The sequence below is a fragment of the Caretta caretta genome, chromosome 3, assembly GCF_965140235.1.
Source record: "Caretta caretta isolate rCarCar2 chromosome 3, rCarCar1.hap1, whole genome shotgun sequence".
Classification (NCBI taxonomy): domain Eukaryota; kingdom Metazoa; phylum Chordata; order Testudines; family Cheloniidae; genus Caretta; species Caretta caretta.
Genome location: NC_134208.1, coordinates 122,183,612 through 122,201,367, shown reverse-complemented (window position 1 = coordinate 122,201,367; position 17,756 = coordinate 122,183,612). Strand labels below are relative to the sequence as shown.

Sequence of the window (17,756 nt, the reverse complement as noted above, 5' to 3'; positions counted from 1 at the left end):
TTCAGTACACTATAGGAACAAGCTTTTACTTACGTGTAATAAAGGTCACCCAGGCTGAAATTGTTCCCCGTTGTAGGATTAATAACCATCCCATTCACTATCTCCACTTCTTGCTGCTTCACAGCACAAGCTGCTCGAGTTCCCCATGTGATGTAGTATGTACAGTTTTCTTCATCAATCCTATCGAACACATAGGAAAGTAGAAACAAGTCATATTTGAGTGATGTGCTTGCTAGTCCGAAAAGAATATAACTCACAGGGGGAAGAAGGAGGGGAAGATACTCATGACTTTCAACATGGTGTAGCCTATTGGTTCAGCAGGTAGAAACTTAATATCTGTGCTTATTTCTTGTATAAACTGATGACCAAGATCAAGATCACTGTTCTACCAGCCTTACTGAACTGCTTCCTAAGTCAATGGATTCAGAAGTCCAACAGGTAATTACAGATTTTAAAAAGTGTAAAAAATAAATAAAATAAATAAAAATCAGAAAAACAGCTGCGTAAAGTTCCCAATGGCACATGCTGCATTTGAGATTTAAAGAAAAGAATAAGTAAAACTAATCAATAGCCTTGTTTGCTTTGGAAGGTTCACATTTTGCATATCACTGATCTTGGACAACAAACATGGCTGGTCAAGTTCCAGTCCCCGGCACCTGTGCTCAGTTTTCCTATCGCTACAGGGGAACATTTAATTCCCAGACAGAGCTGGGCCGTAAAGTTTGGCTCCAAACAAAATCAGTGCTCAGCGGAGGTGTTCAGAGATTATGGCTCATTAAATGAGAGCTTTTATACATAGAGTTTTGTCAGCTTTTACCATTGCGCACACAAAACACATTTTAAAGTTAAAGTAACAGATTAAAATCATTTAAGAAATCTGCAGTTAGGCAACACTCTCTCTCCAAAACCTCTTTGGTAACATCAGTAGCTAAAAATACTTGAGACGGATATAATTTGAAAAATCTAGAGAAAAAAACATTGAACAGATAACGGATATACTGTAGCCACATCCACCTCAACAACAACGGATTCTCTCCTGTTATGCTATCACATCTTTATTAGTTTGAAGGGAATGCCAAGATTTTAGCCCACACAAGCTAAAATAAATACTGAATAGAATTGCTGTTTATGAAAATGAACAAGTGGAAAGAGTCCAAAAGCCTCCAATCTCGTGTAAACAGATTGAGAATGTGTTCTGCGCAATTACACACATTGAAGTCTGTCCGATTCTTAAATGGCTTTCTAGAGACTAAGGGGAAAAAAATCAGGCTATACATTTGCTATTCCGGGGCAACCATCCAGTTCCTTTACTTGGAATTTACAGATCACTGACCAGAAGCACAAAGTTCACGTTTATTAAGAACTTTCTGCATTTACTTTTAAGAACATGTGAATACAGCAGGCAGCTGTTTGTCCCATTGCTAGCAATTTTTCTGCTAGCATCCTCACATGTGTCACCATTGTTTTTGCTCTCCACAAGGTGCTAATGCCAGAGAACAAATGTGGAGGATCAAGACAATAAGAGGGATGCCAGCTAAGCTTTTCAAGCAGAATAGAAAATATATAGTTACAGATTGGGAGAGAGGTTTGGTAATTGGGCTGAAAATTGATTTAACTGGCAAAATTTCTAAAACTTGGCACCTAAATCCTTATTTAGGCAAAAAAGTTTGGAAGTCTATTTTGTTCAATTTTTTTTTTTATTTGAGAGTTACTGACACTATTTTGAGGTCTGAACAGAAACGGCAAGTTAGAACCTATGGCTCAGATTCCCAGCACGACCATTGACTCACAGTATTACCTTGGTCAAATAACCTGCGCCGAGATTTTTGAAGGTATGTAGGCACTGTTCCACCTCAATTATACATTGCCAACACTAAGTCACTTTTGAAAATGAGACTTAGGCATTGAAACACTGAGTGAAGTAATACCTGTAAAAATCTGGGTCTTAACCCCTCCATAAAATGGGCACAGTACCAACCTCACTAAAGTGAGGGAGACTATGTTCCTAAAGCACTTAGAGATTCTTGGATGAAAGGTGCTATAGGACAGCAAAGTTAACATTCTAAGTTCTTATGCCAAGAATTTGGTTTTCGTGCATTTAGTACTGCATCCTTACAGCACAACGAAGCTGTTTCCACTACCTATCTTTCTGATCGACTGAACCAAGGAGGTCTAGTTAATATAATCAGAAGTCTCATTACTCACCTATGTAGCATGGGCTCACCAACTGTTTTTGCACATTTCAGTTCTATAATAGTTGTTGCTTTCTTGTTTTTTCTACATTCATGTCCACCTGAGTAACTAACAAGGACTTTATCATCTGAAAAAACAATCATTGAGAGACTCAGTTCTTTGTGTTCTGTAATCCTTTAAATAAAACTTTGCTTGTGACTGTGGTTATAAAAGACTACTGCAATTTTAGGATTACAATCTAAATACCTAATCCCAGCATTTTGATGGGCCCAGAGGTCAAATTACATCTTGTTACATCAGTACAAAAGCTAAAATTTAAATCCTTCCAACCATCCTTACCAAACAGTTTCCACCACACTCCCTCAAAAGAAAAACTTCAGGTACAAATTTGTTCTGTCCTTTAAGGTTACTGATAATTTGCCTAGATAGTTCCATTTTACAATTTTAATATATCCCACATTCTCAAATAACGAATGAAAAACCCACATTTGCAAGTAAGGCTAAGAGTATACGTGCATGAATTTTTCCCTCCTATTGGTTAGATTTCTTTCCAATCTTTAAAACACACAAGAGATTTAAAAGTTAGCTGCAGGTGCACTTTTGGAAGACAAGAGGAAAGATTCTTCTTTAAACCAAAGCATTGCAGCAGAGTAATTTTTCTTGCATTTTCTAAAACTGTCACTATCTCGTTTCCTTTAACTAGGATTTTAAACAAGAATCCTTGTTTAAAAAAGCAACACCTACATACATTCTGTTAAAGTGAGCAAAGCACTTGGACATGTCCCACTGCTGGATTCTTGATAGCAAAGTTGGGATTTCTCCTAAATAAAAAATGGCATCAGAGAAGCTCAGCTATAACTAATTTTACTTCCTTTGGCCACTATCATAGCCTACATGTTACTCTGTTTTCGATGGAATTCTGGAAGAGTTTTTAAAAGCATATGTCATTAATAAACTATTACTGCCATTTAAGATAAAAAGCTTAATTAACATGCAACAGATGTATTTACTGAAGCCTTTATGCAAGAGAGTTTCAGCATCACCACTAGATCCTCCCTATAAAAATACTGATTTTGCAGCTGTCTATTGAAATAAGGATTCAAAAGGATTATTGAACCTGTCACATCCAGCTTCTGCGTATGTACAACTCCCAGAACCCGAACATCTCCATTTCGGCTTTTGCTGCAAATAGCAGCTCTTTCAGGGCAGCCTGTGGGTCCATTGTTTACTCTCCGACACAGATTCATGTAATACCTATCATAGGAGAAAAGAAAAAAAAATATATTTATGCTGAATGAACAGGCACAAGGAAAGGATAAAGCATCATGAAATATTCTATATTCAGAAATGTTGATTGTTGCTTAGTTTACATGAGAACTCAGTGGTTATTTTTACACGCTTCATTACCATAAGAGCTATCTGAATCCATTCGGGCAAACACAGAATGAGCCCCAAATGGCAGATTTTTTGCTTGCATTTCCAAATCAACTGATCTGATTCTTATTTTAAAGATTTGTGTGCGCGTCATTCACCGTTCTCTAACATGAATTTACTAGATCAATTTTACAGTCATGTCAAGCTATATTTAGAAGAAAATTGGAGTTCCATTAAATACACAGAGAGAGCATCATGAAATTGTTAGTTTAACAGTACCTTAAAAGTGCTGGATTCATAAAGCCACACGTTTATAAAAAATGTGTTTTGCATTAAAATTGATTAAACAAAAAGTATTAATTGTAGTTAATCGAAAAGATGGTTTCTGGTAACAATGTTTTTCAACTTTTTAGAACTTGTACATCTCATCCTCTCCACTTTTACTTTATTCATAGAATGGAAAAGCAAAACAAAGTTCCAGCTTTCTCAGCTCAAGTTGGAAAAGTAAACACCAGCATTGACTCCACTGTCAAGACAAAGTAGCAGATGTATGGCCTGCCCTAAATAGGTCATATTTATAAAACTTGATTTGACCTCAAAAAGCTAAACAGATTAAGAAAAAAAGATATTCCCTTAAACTCATTAAAGGGAGTATTCACCAATGCTATTTTTTATTATTTTCAATATTTTTTTAAAATCTGATGTTTATTTTAAGATGCCATCATTTTTAATCCACCCTTGTGCAAAGATACCCATTTGCGAAGAATGACTTTTCCCAGTTAGATAAGCAGCACCTTTCATTACAGCTTTCAATTTCCCAAATGCTAAAATGCACAGGATTACAGCCTTCAGTGAAGTCCCAAGTTCCACTAAAAAAATTCATGAAAGGCTGTGATTTGGAGAAAAGCTCTAAGTCAAACCAACTACCAAATGTAGACTATCAAATACTGAAAAACCAACACACCTCTCCATACAACTCAATCTCAATCCATCGATGCATAAACTGCTGTGTAAAAAGCATCAAAATCATCTGAGAAAAAACAAAGAAACAAACAAAAAAACAACCATCACTCACGCAATCCCGTTGTAATTAAAAAGCCATGATCCTGTCAGTGAGGAGAGCACTCTTAAATCATAGGTTTTGTGCTTTTGGATGAACTTGCACTCCATCTTCTTTGGAGGACAAAGAAACTGTGTTTTCCATTCAAAGGTCACAGCACAGCCAAGTGTCTCGCTCAGGAGCTGAGGGTTCCCATTCCCAGCATTGTCATCGCACTTGAAAATAATAGTAGCTTCTCGATTCCCAGTTGCTATGTGGAGATACATTAATGGAGAGAAAAAACTCTTCAGGGGTTGTAACGTATGTGTGGACTGTGCAGTGTAATAATTATGACTCTAGACAGTAGTGGAGAACTGTTCTAAATCAAGCATAGCTTCTCATTAAAGAAATATGAACTTTTGTTTCTATCTCACCTATGTTAAATTCACATAATAGGCAGAACACAATCATTTTGATGTACCATTACTTTAGTTCATTAGGCTGATTAAAAAAAAAAATAGTCTTTACTTTATCTCCAGCTTAATGGGAAAATCAACTATTAGGTAAAATAGTTTTCACCATTTTTTGGCATTAGGGTTTGTTTTTTTAAATTGCACACTGTTGTCTCATGTTACAGTTTCTCATCATAAAGGACTTTTACCCACACATCAAAAGTACTGGAGAGGAGGGAGGGAAAACGACACACACACAAAATGATCCTTGTACTGCAAGAGTCATGTAAAAAGAGCCTTGGTTTAAACTGAGAATCAGGCTCAATAGACACACCCATCATTTCATATCTCCAGTAAATGAAGTTCTTACTAACCATTTCCACAAAATCCCCCTTTTCCATCTTTGTCATAGTCCTTAGTTGTGGCACACCATCGCCGTTTTTCTTCGTCCACAATACAGTCCTCATAGCTCTGGCCTTTGTATTTGAAGGGGAATACGCAAAGCTCACCTTTTTCAGTCACTGTAAATGGAGGTGACACCCCTTGAGACATATGCTCTGTAGTTACCATGTGTAATGCCAGGCAATAAATCAACAGCAGTTTATAATTCGACATTTTGTACTCGGTTCTGTTTTAAAAATCCATCAGCCCAGCATTCAGGCACAAATACAGAAACATCACGTCTAAATGTAATCAGATGACCTTGCAAAGAGATACACAGTTTAACTTTCTGGGCAAACAGCTAGGGCCTTCATTGAGCCATTTCAAACTGACATATATAGCAAAGGCTGTATTGAACATAAGTAAATAACTTCATTTCAGAGGTCAGTAATAGAGCATAATGTTTTATGTTTTTAAGATAATTAATTATACAAGAGCCAGGATTACATCCTCCTATTGCTAAACTGTTTTTTCCTTGCAGTTTTTCAGCTGCTCCATGTCCTAATGGGACCAGACCATTTTTTTATGTAAATTACCTACAGCCAGTTACAGGATCTCACCTGGAGGGCACCGATCACCCCCGGTATACTGCAGAATGACAGTTTCATCCTGATGCCTGTAATCCATTTTCATTTCCTTTAGGGTTCCAAATGAAGTGACACTATTTTCAGAGACCAGGCACACTGCCCCATCTCTGCATTTTCCCCGGGGCACATCTGCTTCAGCACACACCCCAACATGGTAACTGTTGGATCCAGAAGATACCTGTAGGCATCCACAAGAGAATCGTATGTCACAAAGATAAAACACTCTAGAGCCCAACAGTCAATACTCTGAGAATTACCCACGTCCTTTATATACTTGAAGTCTTTTAAAAGTTTAGACAACAGGGATTGGACATTTTACAGAAAATCGTTTTAAGACCATAGGGAAGAAATACACCCTACAATTTAAAATTTTATTGTACTGAGCCACATTAATAGGTCAGCCTTGCAAAACTCAATATTACTGTAGCACCCAGGAGGTTTTATGAAAATTGATTGGCCTGTGCACAAACATCCATTTTTTAAAATTACAATGCCTAACAACGGAAAAGTTAACCATGCTTCCTCACTGGGGGGGGAGGGGGGAGGAAATATCCCAGACAAGTAGAATTTTGCATGTCTAGTAATAAGCATTTTATGAGAGAAGGACTAGAGCTACTAGTATGTAGTTTTGTCTCCACCATAGGGCTGCCGTCTGGAACAGCACCATAACTTAACGCTAGTGGCTCTTGGAGATGGCACAAAAAAGTAATGCACATGCCTCTTCATCTCAATTTCCTCAGTTCACATGACTTATTCAAATGAATATTACTGCTTTGGTTTCAACGCAGGCTATTCCCCCACTTCCGATAACAATAGCCCCAATACTGTGTCAATGTTACCTTATATGAGTGTCCAGAAAGGCTGGACAAGTTAAAAGTGTAGTTTAACTGCTCATCAGTCACAGAGCAGCCCAGCATGTCCACTTTATCCGGACACACTAGAGGAGTACCCCACTCGAACACGAAACTGCAGTCAGATTTTCGTATCATGTTTGGCTTGCCCTGTTACAAAACACAGCAAAAGCATTACAATGAACTCTGTGTGGGTTTAATTATTTCTAGTTATCTTTGGAGGGAGGGAGGGAGGGGAGCACGAGGAGAGAAGACTCCTGATGGCAGGGCTGTTTTTATTAACTCCTTGGCTCAGGACTACCACCAGTACAAAATGGTAAGATGTCAGTCACCAGCAACAAATTATTCCATCATAACACCCATTTTCATGCCTTTCTAGAGCTCTGTGGAAGACAGAAATGCTGTTTTGCAAAGTATTTTGAGATTCCAAATTTTGGCTTTGTTTCATATCAGAACAAAAACTGAAAGTTTGAAAATTCTCCAAAGGAAAATTCAGGGTGTTTTTTTAAAGTTTTGTTTAGAGTTTGACTTTTGTTTTATATTCTTCTTCGATTCCTATCAGTCACTTCAACAGCAACAATAGGGCTGAATGAAGTCTTTCCACCACTTTCTGTTGTGTACTAGCTTCACAACTTCGTTCAGAACCTCTGTTCTACACCATTCTTCACAATATCTATCCAGCACCTTCTTGGTTCCTTGCACTCTGGTGTGGATAGCCGTGCATTGCATCCTTTCCGGGTCTATCTTTAACTTGCGTCCAAATTATTATAGTTGTTTTTCTTGACTCGTCTGTAACAGCGTTATTTCATTTTCTCATATTCTTATCTTCTTGCCCTAATCATTTTTTTTTGTTTGTTTTCCACTGCCTTGAACCTCTCAGTATTTCCCTCAGCCAGTTCATTTCTGTAGTCAAAATCTTTCATTCATCAGCCTTCCTCATACTCCAGCATTTCAACCTGTACAGCAGTATCGGCATGATAGTGGTCTCATGTACATGGATTTTTGTATTTATTGAAATGTCTTTAGCCTTCCAGATCTTGTAAAGAGTTTTCTGAACTCTGTAGTAGCAAGTCTGATTCTTCATTTTATGGCATCTTCACAATTCCCATTTTTCAGTACTAGTCCTCCAAGGCACACACATGTTCCCACTTGTTCCAGTTCTGTGTCTCCGAGTTTGATCTTTACCACTTCCTCTTGTCTTCTAATTGCCATAACTTGTTTTATAATTCTAATACATTAGATATAATAAATAAAGAGTTTAAGAGAAAGTAGTTCCAAAAAAAAAATTGAAATGTTCTGATAATGCTGAAATGTCCCATTTTGACATTTTTGGAACTTTTCATTTTTGGTCCTAAACAAAATTTTGGAGGAAGACAGTTACAAAAAAGCATTTTGACAGAAAAATATCTCCACCAATATTTTTCTGACCAGCTTTAGTCTTTATTAGGGTTGTCAAGTGATTAAAAAATTTATCGCGATTAATTGCACTGTTAAACAATAGAATACCATTTATTTTAAATAATTTTTGGATGTTTACTACATTTTCAAATATATTAATTTCAATTACACAGAATACAAAGTGTACAGTGCTCACTTTATATTTGTTTATTACAAATATTGTACTGTAAAAATAGAATTTTTCAATTCACCTCATACGAGTACTGCAGTGAAATCTCTATCATGAAAGTGGAACTTACAAATGTAGAATATGTACAAAAAACCCTGCATTCAAAAATAAAACAATGTAAAACTTTAGAGCGTACAAGTCCACTCAGTCCTACTTCTTGGTCAGCCAATCACTCAGACAAACAAGGTTGGTTACAATTTGCAGGAGATAATGCTGCCTGCTTCTTGTTTACAGTGTCACCTGAAAGTGAGAACAGGCGTTTGGATGGCACTGTTGTAGCTGGGGTCGCAAGTTATTTATGTGCCAGATGCACTAAAAATTCATATGTCCCTTCATGCTTCAACCACCATTCCAGAGGACATGCTTCCATGCTGATGATGGGTTCTGTTTGATAACAATCCAAAGCAGTGCAGAGACCTGATGCATGATCATTTTCATCACTTAAGTCAGATGCCACAAGCAGAAGGTTATTTTCTTTTTGGTGGTTTGGGTTCTGTAGTTTCCGCATCAGTGTGTTGCTCTTTTAAGACTTCTGAAAGTATGCTCCACACCTCGTCCCTCTCGGATTTTGGGTGGCACTTCAGATTCTTAAATCTTGGGTCGAGCGCTGTAGCTATTTTTAGAAATTCACATCGGTACCTTTTGCATTTTGTCAAATATGCTGTGAAAGCGTTCTTAAAAAAACAAACATGTGCTGGGTCATCATCCAAGACTGCTATAACATGAGATATATGCAGAATGAGGGTAAAACAGAGCAGGAGACGTACAATTCTCCCCCAAAGAGTACAGTCACAAATTTAATTGACGCACTACTTTTTTTTTTTTTTTTTTTTTAAAACAAGCATCATCAGCATGTCCTCTGGAATGGTGGCCAAAGCATGGACGGGGCATACAAATGTTTAGCATAAAACACCTTGCAATGCTGGCTACAAAAGTGCGATGCGAACGCCTGTTCTCACTTTCAGGTGACACTGTAAATAAGAAGCAGGCAGCAGTATCGCCGATCAATGCAAAGAAACTGGTTTGTCTTAACGATTGGCAGAATAAGAAGTAGGACTGAGTGACTTGTAGGCTCTGAAATTTTACACTCTTGTTTTTCAGGGCAGTTATGTGGCCAAAAAAATCCGCATTTGTAAGCTACTTTCATAATAAAGAGATTGCACTTCAGAACTTGTATGAGGTGAATTGAAAAATACTGTCTTTTGTTTAGCATTTTTACAGTGCATATATTTGTAAACAAAATATAAAGTGAGCACTGTGCACTTTGTATTCTGTGTTGTAGTTGAAATCAATATTGAAAATGTAGAAAAACATCCAAAAATATTTAATAAATTTCAATTGGTATTCTATTGTTATAAATGTGATTAATCGCAATTAATTTATTTTTAGTTAATCGCATGAGTTATCTATGATTGACAGCCCTAGTATTAATATAAAAATGTGTATTTTTAAATGTAACTGAACACCTATATTAGAAGAACATTTAAGATGTATTACATTTCCTGTCCTGAGTGCCTAACCAGACAGCTTTAACATTTCATAACAAAGTATCTTTGGTCTTTAAATCGGGGAAAATGGCACACAGGGTACAAAGGAAACATTCAAATAAATTCTAACGTTTTCCTCCAAGAGGCAAAAATTCCACTCCTTCCTTCTGGTACAGGGCTAAGGCTGATCAGAGACAGTATTAAGAGGAAGTTTAAATGTTGACAATAAGCTACCACTAAACTAATTAACTCAGCAAAGTCTCAGATAGCTCACATTTTATGGCCTGAAAGAAAATTAGTCCTTTGTTCAGTTATATTAAGATACATATTTTTAGGCAGGCGGCAAATTACGCAAGTTGCAAGCTATCTTCTGAAGCAAAACATGCTTGCTGTCTTTTCATGAAGTGCTTTTTTCCCCTCCCCTTCTTACTAGTTTTGGTTGGAGTTTAAAATAGAAATTCACTACGGAAGAGCAAAGTTTACACTCTCTCATTGGTTACTTCGCATTTTGCGATACACTTCATATTGTTCCTTTTCCTACACTAAACAAATATGTATTTTCACTGTAAAATATATAAAAAAGAGTTCTTACCAGATTTGTTCCTCTTTTACAGTGGAATACAATAAGAGAGTTGTAGTTGAACATTTTGTCTCCTTCACAAGGAGTTGTACTGTTAAAAGTGATATAAACTTCATTTACAGCGGGATTTATTTTTGGAGGTTCAGTGATGTGACCAATATCCTAAATGAGCAAAAACATTGATTAATGACAGCACATTAAATACTACAGCCCCAGTTTTCAGACAAGCCAAGTAGCTGCATCTTCCATTGACTTACGTGAGAACAGAGGTACTGAGCACCTCTGAAAATCATGCCCTATAACAATTGCTCTCCTTGGATGTACTTTGATTAGATCTTAAAAACAGAAGATAACCACTCACTATGATAAATGGGTAAGCTTGAAAAAAATAGCACATAATAAACCAACAAAATTTCACATCTTGTGTGCAAGATGTGTCGTTAGGCCAAGAAAGAGTGCTGTTTTCAAAGTAACAAACGGGTTTCTTATAAACCATCATGGAAGCATCCAAAGTCTCAAGTAAAGAAATTTTGTCATTTAAAATACTAGCTTCATTTGCTCACAGCCTTTACTGACTCTTGATGCACATTTTTGTAAGTTAATCTTCACTAAGATTCAGCAAGAGAAAAAACTTCAACATCCCTAGTAACCTCCCTTATGGTGGGGAGTTACCATCACCTTCAAATCTGATTTCACCTTCAACTGTTGCTTTGCAAACCATGATATCTGGTAGTCAAGTGTTCACAAGGTTTTGAAGGTAATTCACCTGTAGTTACATTTCACTACACACTGGGACACATACCGCTTCATATTTAGGACACTATTAATTTTATGGCTAGCATCTTTTCTCCACCATATACAGGCGGTTACTTAAAAGCTTTCTGCTCACCAATCCAAACACCTAGTAGGTACTGCTAAATATAAACCACGAATGAGACATGTTTGGCTAACATTTTGGGTCTATCCCAGTGTGAGCTGTCGGTATATATCACAGGAGACAGAAGTCTGCAATGCCAGTGGATCTTTCCAACTCAGAGGATAGCCATGGGGACATAAGACGTGGACACAGTTTGGGGAGAAGTGACAAATGATGTGATGGGGCAGGATTTTGCAGATGTAGTTTTAATCAACCTTTCCCCCAAAACTCATAATCAGACCAGTTTCATTGGGGTAAGAGGTGTTCTTCAAAGGAGTTTTCAGAGTTACAGGATCTCAAAATATTTCAGTGCTGATAGTTACACCGTACTTACTATGGGGGGTCCATTAACAGGAACCATGCAGACAGCCGCTCCAGGTGGGCAGTTGACATCTGTGATTGGATTCAGAGGCTCACAGATGTTAATATAGAAATCTGGAGTGAGGTCAGTTAAATCATCATCATCAAATGCCTCATAATAACCAGTTCGATGAATCAGAGGGGAGAGGTCAATAACTGAGCTGCCATTCATCACGGAGCATTTCACCTGTTAGAAAACAAATATGATGCCTTTATGGGAACTTTTTTCAGAGGAACAGCCGTGTTAGTCTGTATTCGCAAAAAGAAAAGGAGTACTTGTGGCACCTTAGAGATTAACCAATTTATTTGAGCATGAGCTTTCGTGAGCTACAGCTCACTTCATCAGCTGTAGCTCACGAAAGCTCATGCTCAAATAAATTGGTTAGTCTCTAAGGTGCCACAAGTACTCCTTTTCTTTTTGCGAATACAGACTAACACGGCTGTTCCTCTGAAACCTGTCATTATGCAAGGCACTGCATTTAGCCGTATGGAGTGGAAATCTATCAACTGCATGAAAAAACTTGTACAGATACAGACAGACATCATCTTCCTTTCCAAATGCAAACAGATGGACATCGTACCAAAAGGACTGAAGGTAAAAAATCCATTACAATCTACATACCACACAGACTATGCTGACAGCTTGTGGTTCTGATGAAGTGAGCTGTAGCTCACGAAAGCTCATGCTCAAATAAATTGGTTAGTCTCTAAGGTGCCACAAGTACTCCTTTTCTTTTTATGGGAACTGTTTATTATGCAATGATACTTCCTTTTCTCCCTCTGGCCAGAATTAATTTCAAGTGGGATTAAATTTCAAATTCAGTTTGGAGAGTCTCTGAGTAAAACTGCATTTGTTACTCTTTGCTTAGCTACTGACAGTAATCTACATAATTTATGACAGGTTTCAGAGTAACAGCCGTGTTAGTCTGTATTCGCAAAAAGAAAAAGAGTACTTGTAGCACCTTAGAGACTAACCAATTTATTTGAGCATGAGCTTTCGTGAGCTACAGCTCACTTCATTGGATGCATACCGTGGAGACTGCAGCAGACTTTATATACACACAGAGATCATGAAACAATACCTCCTCCCACCCCATTGTCCTGCTGGTAATAGCTTATCTAAAGTGATCATCAGGTGGGCCATTTCCAGCACAAATCCAGGTTCTCACCCTCCACCCCCCCACACAAATTCACTCTCCTGCTGGTGCTAGCCCATCCAAAGTGACAACTCTTTACATAATCAAGTCGGGCTATTTCCTGCATAGATCCAGGTTTTCTCACATCCCCCCCACCCCCATACACACACAAACTCACTCTCCTGCTGGTAATAGCTCATCTAAACTGACCACTCTCCAAGTTTAAATCCAAGTTAAACCAGAACATCTGGGGGGGGGGGGTAGGAAAAAACAAGAGGAAACAGGCTACCTTGCATAATGACTTAGCCACTCCCAGTCTCTATTTAAGCCTAAATTAATAGTATCCAATTTGCAAATGAATTCCAATTCAGCAGTTTCTCGCTGGAGTCTGGATTTGAAGTTTTTTTGTTTTAAGATAGCGACCTTCATGTCTGTGATTGCGTGACCAGCCTGTTTCCTCTTGTTTTTTCCTACCCCTCCCCCCCCCCAGATGTTCTGGTTTAACTTGGATTTAAACTTGGAGAGTGGTCAGTTTAGATGAGCTATTACCAGCAGGAGAGTGAGTTTGTGTGTGTATGGGGGTGGGGGGGATGTGAGAAAACCTGGATTTATGCAGGAAATAGCCCGACTTGATTATGTAAAGAGTTGTCACTTTGGATGGGCTAGCACCAGCAGGAGAGTGAATTTGTGTGGGGGGGGTGGAGGGTGAGAAAACCTGGATTTGTGCTGGAAATGGCCCACCTGATGATCACTTTAGATAAGCTATTACCAGCAGGACAGTGGGGTGGGAGGAGGTATTGTTTCATGATCTCTGTGTGTATATAAAGTCTGCTGCAGTCTCCACGGTATACATCTGATGAAGTGAGCTGTAGCTCACGAAAGCTCATGCTCAAATAAATTGGTTAGTCTCTAAGGTGCTACAAGTACTCCTTTTCTTTTTACATAATTTATATTTGTTAGAGGAAATGGGATTTTATTATTTAATGTTTATGACTTAGGGCCCAGGTTTGCCACTAAGAAAAAGAGAAATGAAGCATTGGTGTGTAATTTCTTAGTGAAGATAGCCATAAAAATGTCTCAAAGGGTCAGCAAACTCAGCAGCAATCTCGAAATCAGTCCTGGAAGTACACTTCAAGTACAGTATTTAAGCCATTTAATTCCAATCCAGTAATTTTTTCTTCATTGTACAATCGAGTACACTTGTTCTCGTCGTGTTTATACTTTCAGGCACCAAGAGAATCAGAGTTTCTACGTTTCTCAAATCATATGAATGTTTTGGGGTTTTGAATGGTAGCTAGGAAAAAAGCAACAACAACTGCAAAATGGGTCAGATTCATGGACTTAAGGCCAGAAGGGACCATTATGATCATCTAACCTGATCTGCATAACAAGCCACAGAGCCTCACCGTGAAATTCCTGCAACAGGCCCATAACTTCTATTTCAGCTATGGCATATCTTTCAAGACAAAGATGCTCAATAGTGAAATGAGTTAGCTTAGAAGCTATCAAAGTGTGTCACATTAACTCAGAGGTTAACATCTGAAAATGCCTTTTCTGTTCTTGTTAAGAGTACTCTCAGATTGGTCAATAAGCACCAAAACTAGAAATCCTTTGCTTACAAGTACTACCTGGTAGCAGACTTGTACCTTTTACTGTAAGCACAAATTATACTCTCTGCACTTATTGCTAAAAAGACACTTCTGCTATGAACTTCTTTATAAGTTAGGGTACTACACAAGAGGAGACCTTTCCCTTGAAATGTAGAATTTTAACCACCACCACTTTTGCCACATCAGGACAATGCTAACAAGAAGCAAAATGTTTTTTCCACTGTACTGTGTCTGTGGTTTCTGTATCAAAAAGAGACGTTTGTTGATTCTCTTACCTCCGCCTCACAAGCTAAAGAAGTATGCCAAGAAAAGTAATGGGTGCATGTCCTCTCATCAAAGGACAAAAGCACAGGTTGGCTACCAGTTCCAGCATCAGACTTGCACACAAAGCTAAAATAGCTTGTGTGTTTCAATTCAGAGTTTGCAGGACAGGGATCTCCCCCAGAGTAGACAAGTTTCAACAGCTGATCCTCATAAATCAACATTTTGCTCAGTCTTCCAGCATTAACTGGCTTCTGATCACCAATGATGCAGGCACCTAAATTAAGTAAAATGGGGACAAAAGTTATTGGCTAGGAAAGAAAATGAATAATCTGATCGTGCCGTGTATTTGTATGGTAAATTACAATTGTTCCTTAAATCTTACAGTGGTCTTAAACTAGGACTAAAAGAGTTTTGAATTACTACTTTTTTTCCCTAAACGAGGCTTACAATTTTTAAATTTTTCCAATTTAAAAAACCCCCTCTCAATATGGTATCAACTACTTACACCACTATGTTTAAATAACATTTTACAAGCATAAAAATGGAGTGGTGGCTGTAGAACAGGCAAAAGTTTTAGTATAGCTACTCCTAGTGCTCACCACCCATTCCTCATCTCCCCGCAAACATTCAGAATTAGCCATTTGCTTCTTTTAAATTATAAGGGTGCAAAGAACATTAGCCACTGAAAAACTGGAAACAGACTTTTTGTCTAAGATGAAATAAGGTAGGTTACTTGTCCATTTGATGGGTGTTAAACCCTTTGGGTATTAGTATCTCTTTATATTACAGAGATCACTATAAATTACTCAAAGCAGTTAGACAGACAGACAGACATTTGAAGTGATGGTGTAACTGTCCTCCTTTGTGGAATTACACATTTATCTGGCAGACTGCAAGAGCTCTGATGGGGTACTACTGTAGCCACTATGGGTCAGGATATGGAGCCACACAGAGTAGCAGAGGCCATCATACCAGACACGCTGTGATACTTAGCCATAAATGGATCCGTGAAGTGTGGACCATCAGTGTTGGTTCCCTTTTCAATTCTAGGAGAGCGGTTTTTGTCTCATCGACTAAAGACTGTTTGGGAGAGGAGAGCTCTACCTCCCCGCCCCCTCCCCCATTAGAATCCCACAGTTTTCTCTCCTTTTGAAAAGATAAACACCCATTTTTTCATGGTCTGTGTGTATAAAACATCCTCACTGCATTTTCCACTTTGTGCATCTGATGAAGTGAGCTGTAGCTCACAAAAGCTTATGCTCAAATAAATTGGTTAGTCTCTAAGGTGCCACAAGTCCTCCTTTTCTTTTTGCAAATACAGACTAACACGGCTGCTACTCTGAAACCTACATGGTAGATAATGCCTTACCTACTACTGTAGGTGACACTTAATAGGAGAGAAGAACACTGTCAGTCTTCTAGACCAGATTAATCTGCTACGTAAAGAGTTAAACATCCTCTTATTAGGTCACCACTGGAGGTTTGGTTTAGGGATGGGATTAATACCTAGTGTGGATTACATTTATACTAAATGCACTAAATTAGTCCTGGGGGAATTCTGTGCTACTGCGTGCGTGCATATTTAATGTACCCTGCAGATTTCTATTTTTTCATGCAGAAAAAAAGCTTCTGCCAAAATGTTGCTGCAGTTCTGCCTTTTTCCCACCAGAGGGCGCTGTGGCGATAGAACAAAGTTGCTGCTCCCGCAGCAAGGGAAGAGAGAGCTGCCTTCGCAGTGCTGGTCAGGCCCGGTCAGGAGACAGGAGCTATGGCGTGCTGGGGGAGGGGGTCAGACAGGGGCTTATAAGGGCTGGGGTGTGCACAGACACATGGGGAAGGGGGGAGGGCACAGAGACAGATGTTTCTTCAGGTATGTTGGCAACAAGAAGAAAGCCAAGCAAAGTGTGGACCCCTTACTGAATGAGGGAGGCAACCTAGTGACAGAGGATGTGGAAAAAGCTAATGTACTCAATGCTTTTTTTGCCTCTGTCTTCACGAACAAGGTCATCTCCCAGACTGCTGCGCTGGGCATCGCAAAATGGGGAAGAGATGGCCAGCCCTCTGTGGAGATAGAGGTGGTTAGGGACTATTTAGAAAAGCTGGACGTGCACAAGTCCATGGGGCCGGACGAGTTGCATCCGAGAGTGCTGAAGGAGTTGGCGGCTGTGATTGCAGAGCCATTGGCCATTATCTTTGAAAACTCGTGGCGAACGGGGGAAGTCCCGGATGACTGGAAAAAGGCTAATGTAGTGCCAATCTTTAAAAAAGGGAAGAAGGAGGATCCTGGGAACTACAGGCCAGTCAGCCTCACCTCAGTCCCTGGAAAAATCATGGAGCACGTCCTCAAAGAATCAATCCTGAAGCACTTGCATGAGAGGAAAGTGATCAGGAACAGCCAGCATGGATTCACCAAGGGAAGGTCATGCCTGACTAATCTAATCGCCTTTTATGATGAGATTACTGGTTCTGTGGATGAAGGGAAAGCAGTGGATGTATTGTTTCTTGACTTTAGCAAAGCTTTTGACACGGTCTCCCACAGTATTCTTGTCAGCAAGTTAAGGAAGTATGGGCTGGATGAATGCACTATAAGGTGGGTAGAAAGCTGGCTAGATTGTCGGGCTCAACGGGTAGTGATCAATGGCTCCATGTCTAGTTGGCAGCCGGTATCAAGTGGAGTGCCCCAAGGGTCGGTCCTGGGGCCGGTTTTGTTCAATATCTTCATAAATGATCTGGAGGATGGTGTGGATTGCACTCTCAGCAAATTTGCAGATGATACTAAACTGGGAGGAGTGGTAGATACGCTGGAGGGGAGGGATAGGATACAGAAGGACCTAGACAA

The 17,756-nt window shown here is 38.9% G+C and overlaps 1 protein-coding gene across 1 annotated transcript in view; it reads right to left on the bottom strand.

The window, feature by feature from the left end:
• Positions 1 to 17,756, bottom strand: part of IGF2R (insulin like growth factor 2 receptor) — a 92,451-nt gene that overhangs the window by 9,990 nt on the left and 64,705 nt on the right. Inside the window, exons 34-43 of the mRNA XM_048844078.2 lie at positions 14,929 to 15,191; positions 11,882 to 12,094; positions 10,644 to 10,793; positions 6,926 to 7,087; positions 6,060 to 6,264; positions 5,433 to 5,579; positions 4,643 to 4,877; positions 3,311 to 3,447; positions 2,206 to 2,320; positions 34 to 180 (exon numbers count right to left, since the gene is read on the bottom strand). Of these exons, the coding sequence (XP_048700035.2) occupies positions 34 to 180; positions 2,206 to 2,320; positions 3,311 to 3,447; positions 4,643 to 4,877; positions 5,433 to 5,579; positions 6,060 to 6,264; positions 6,926 to 7,087; positions 10,644 to 10,793; positions 11,882 to 12,094; positions 14,929 to 15,191 (1,774 nt within the window). The remainder of the gene's footprint in view (positions 1 to 33; positions 181 to 2,205; positions 2,321 to 3,310; positions 3,448 to 4,642; positions 4,878 to 5,432; positions 5,580 to 6,059; positions 6,265 to 6,925; positions 7,088 to 10,643; positions 10,794 to 11,881; positions 12,095 to 14,928; positions 15,192 to 17,756) is intronic.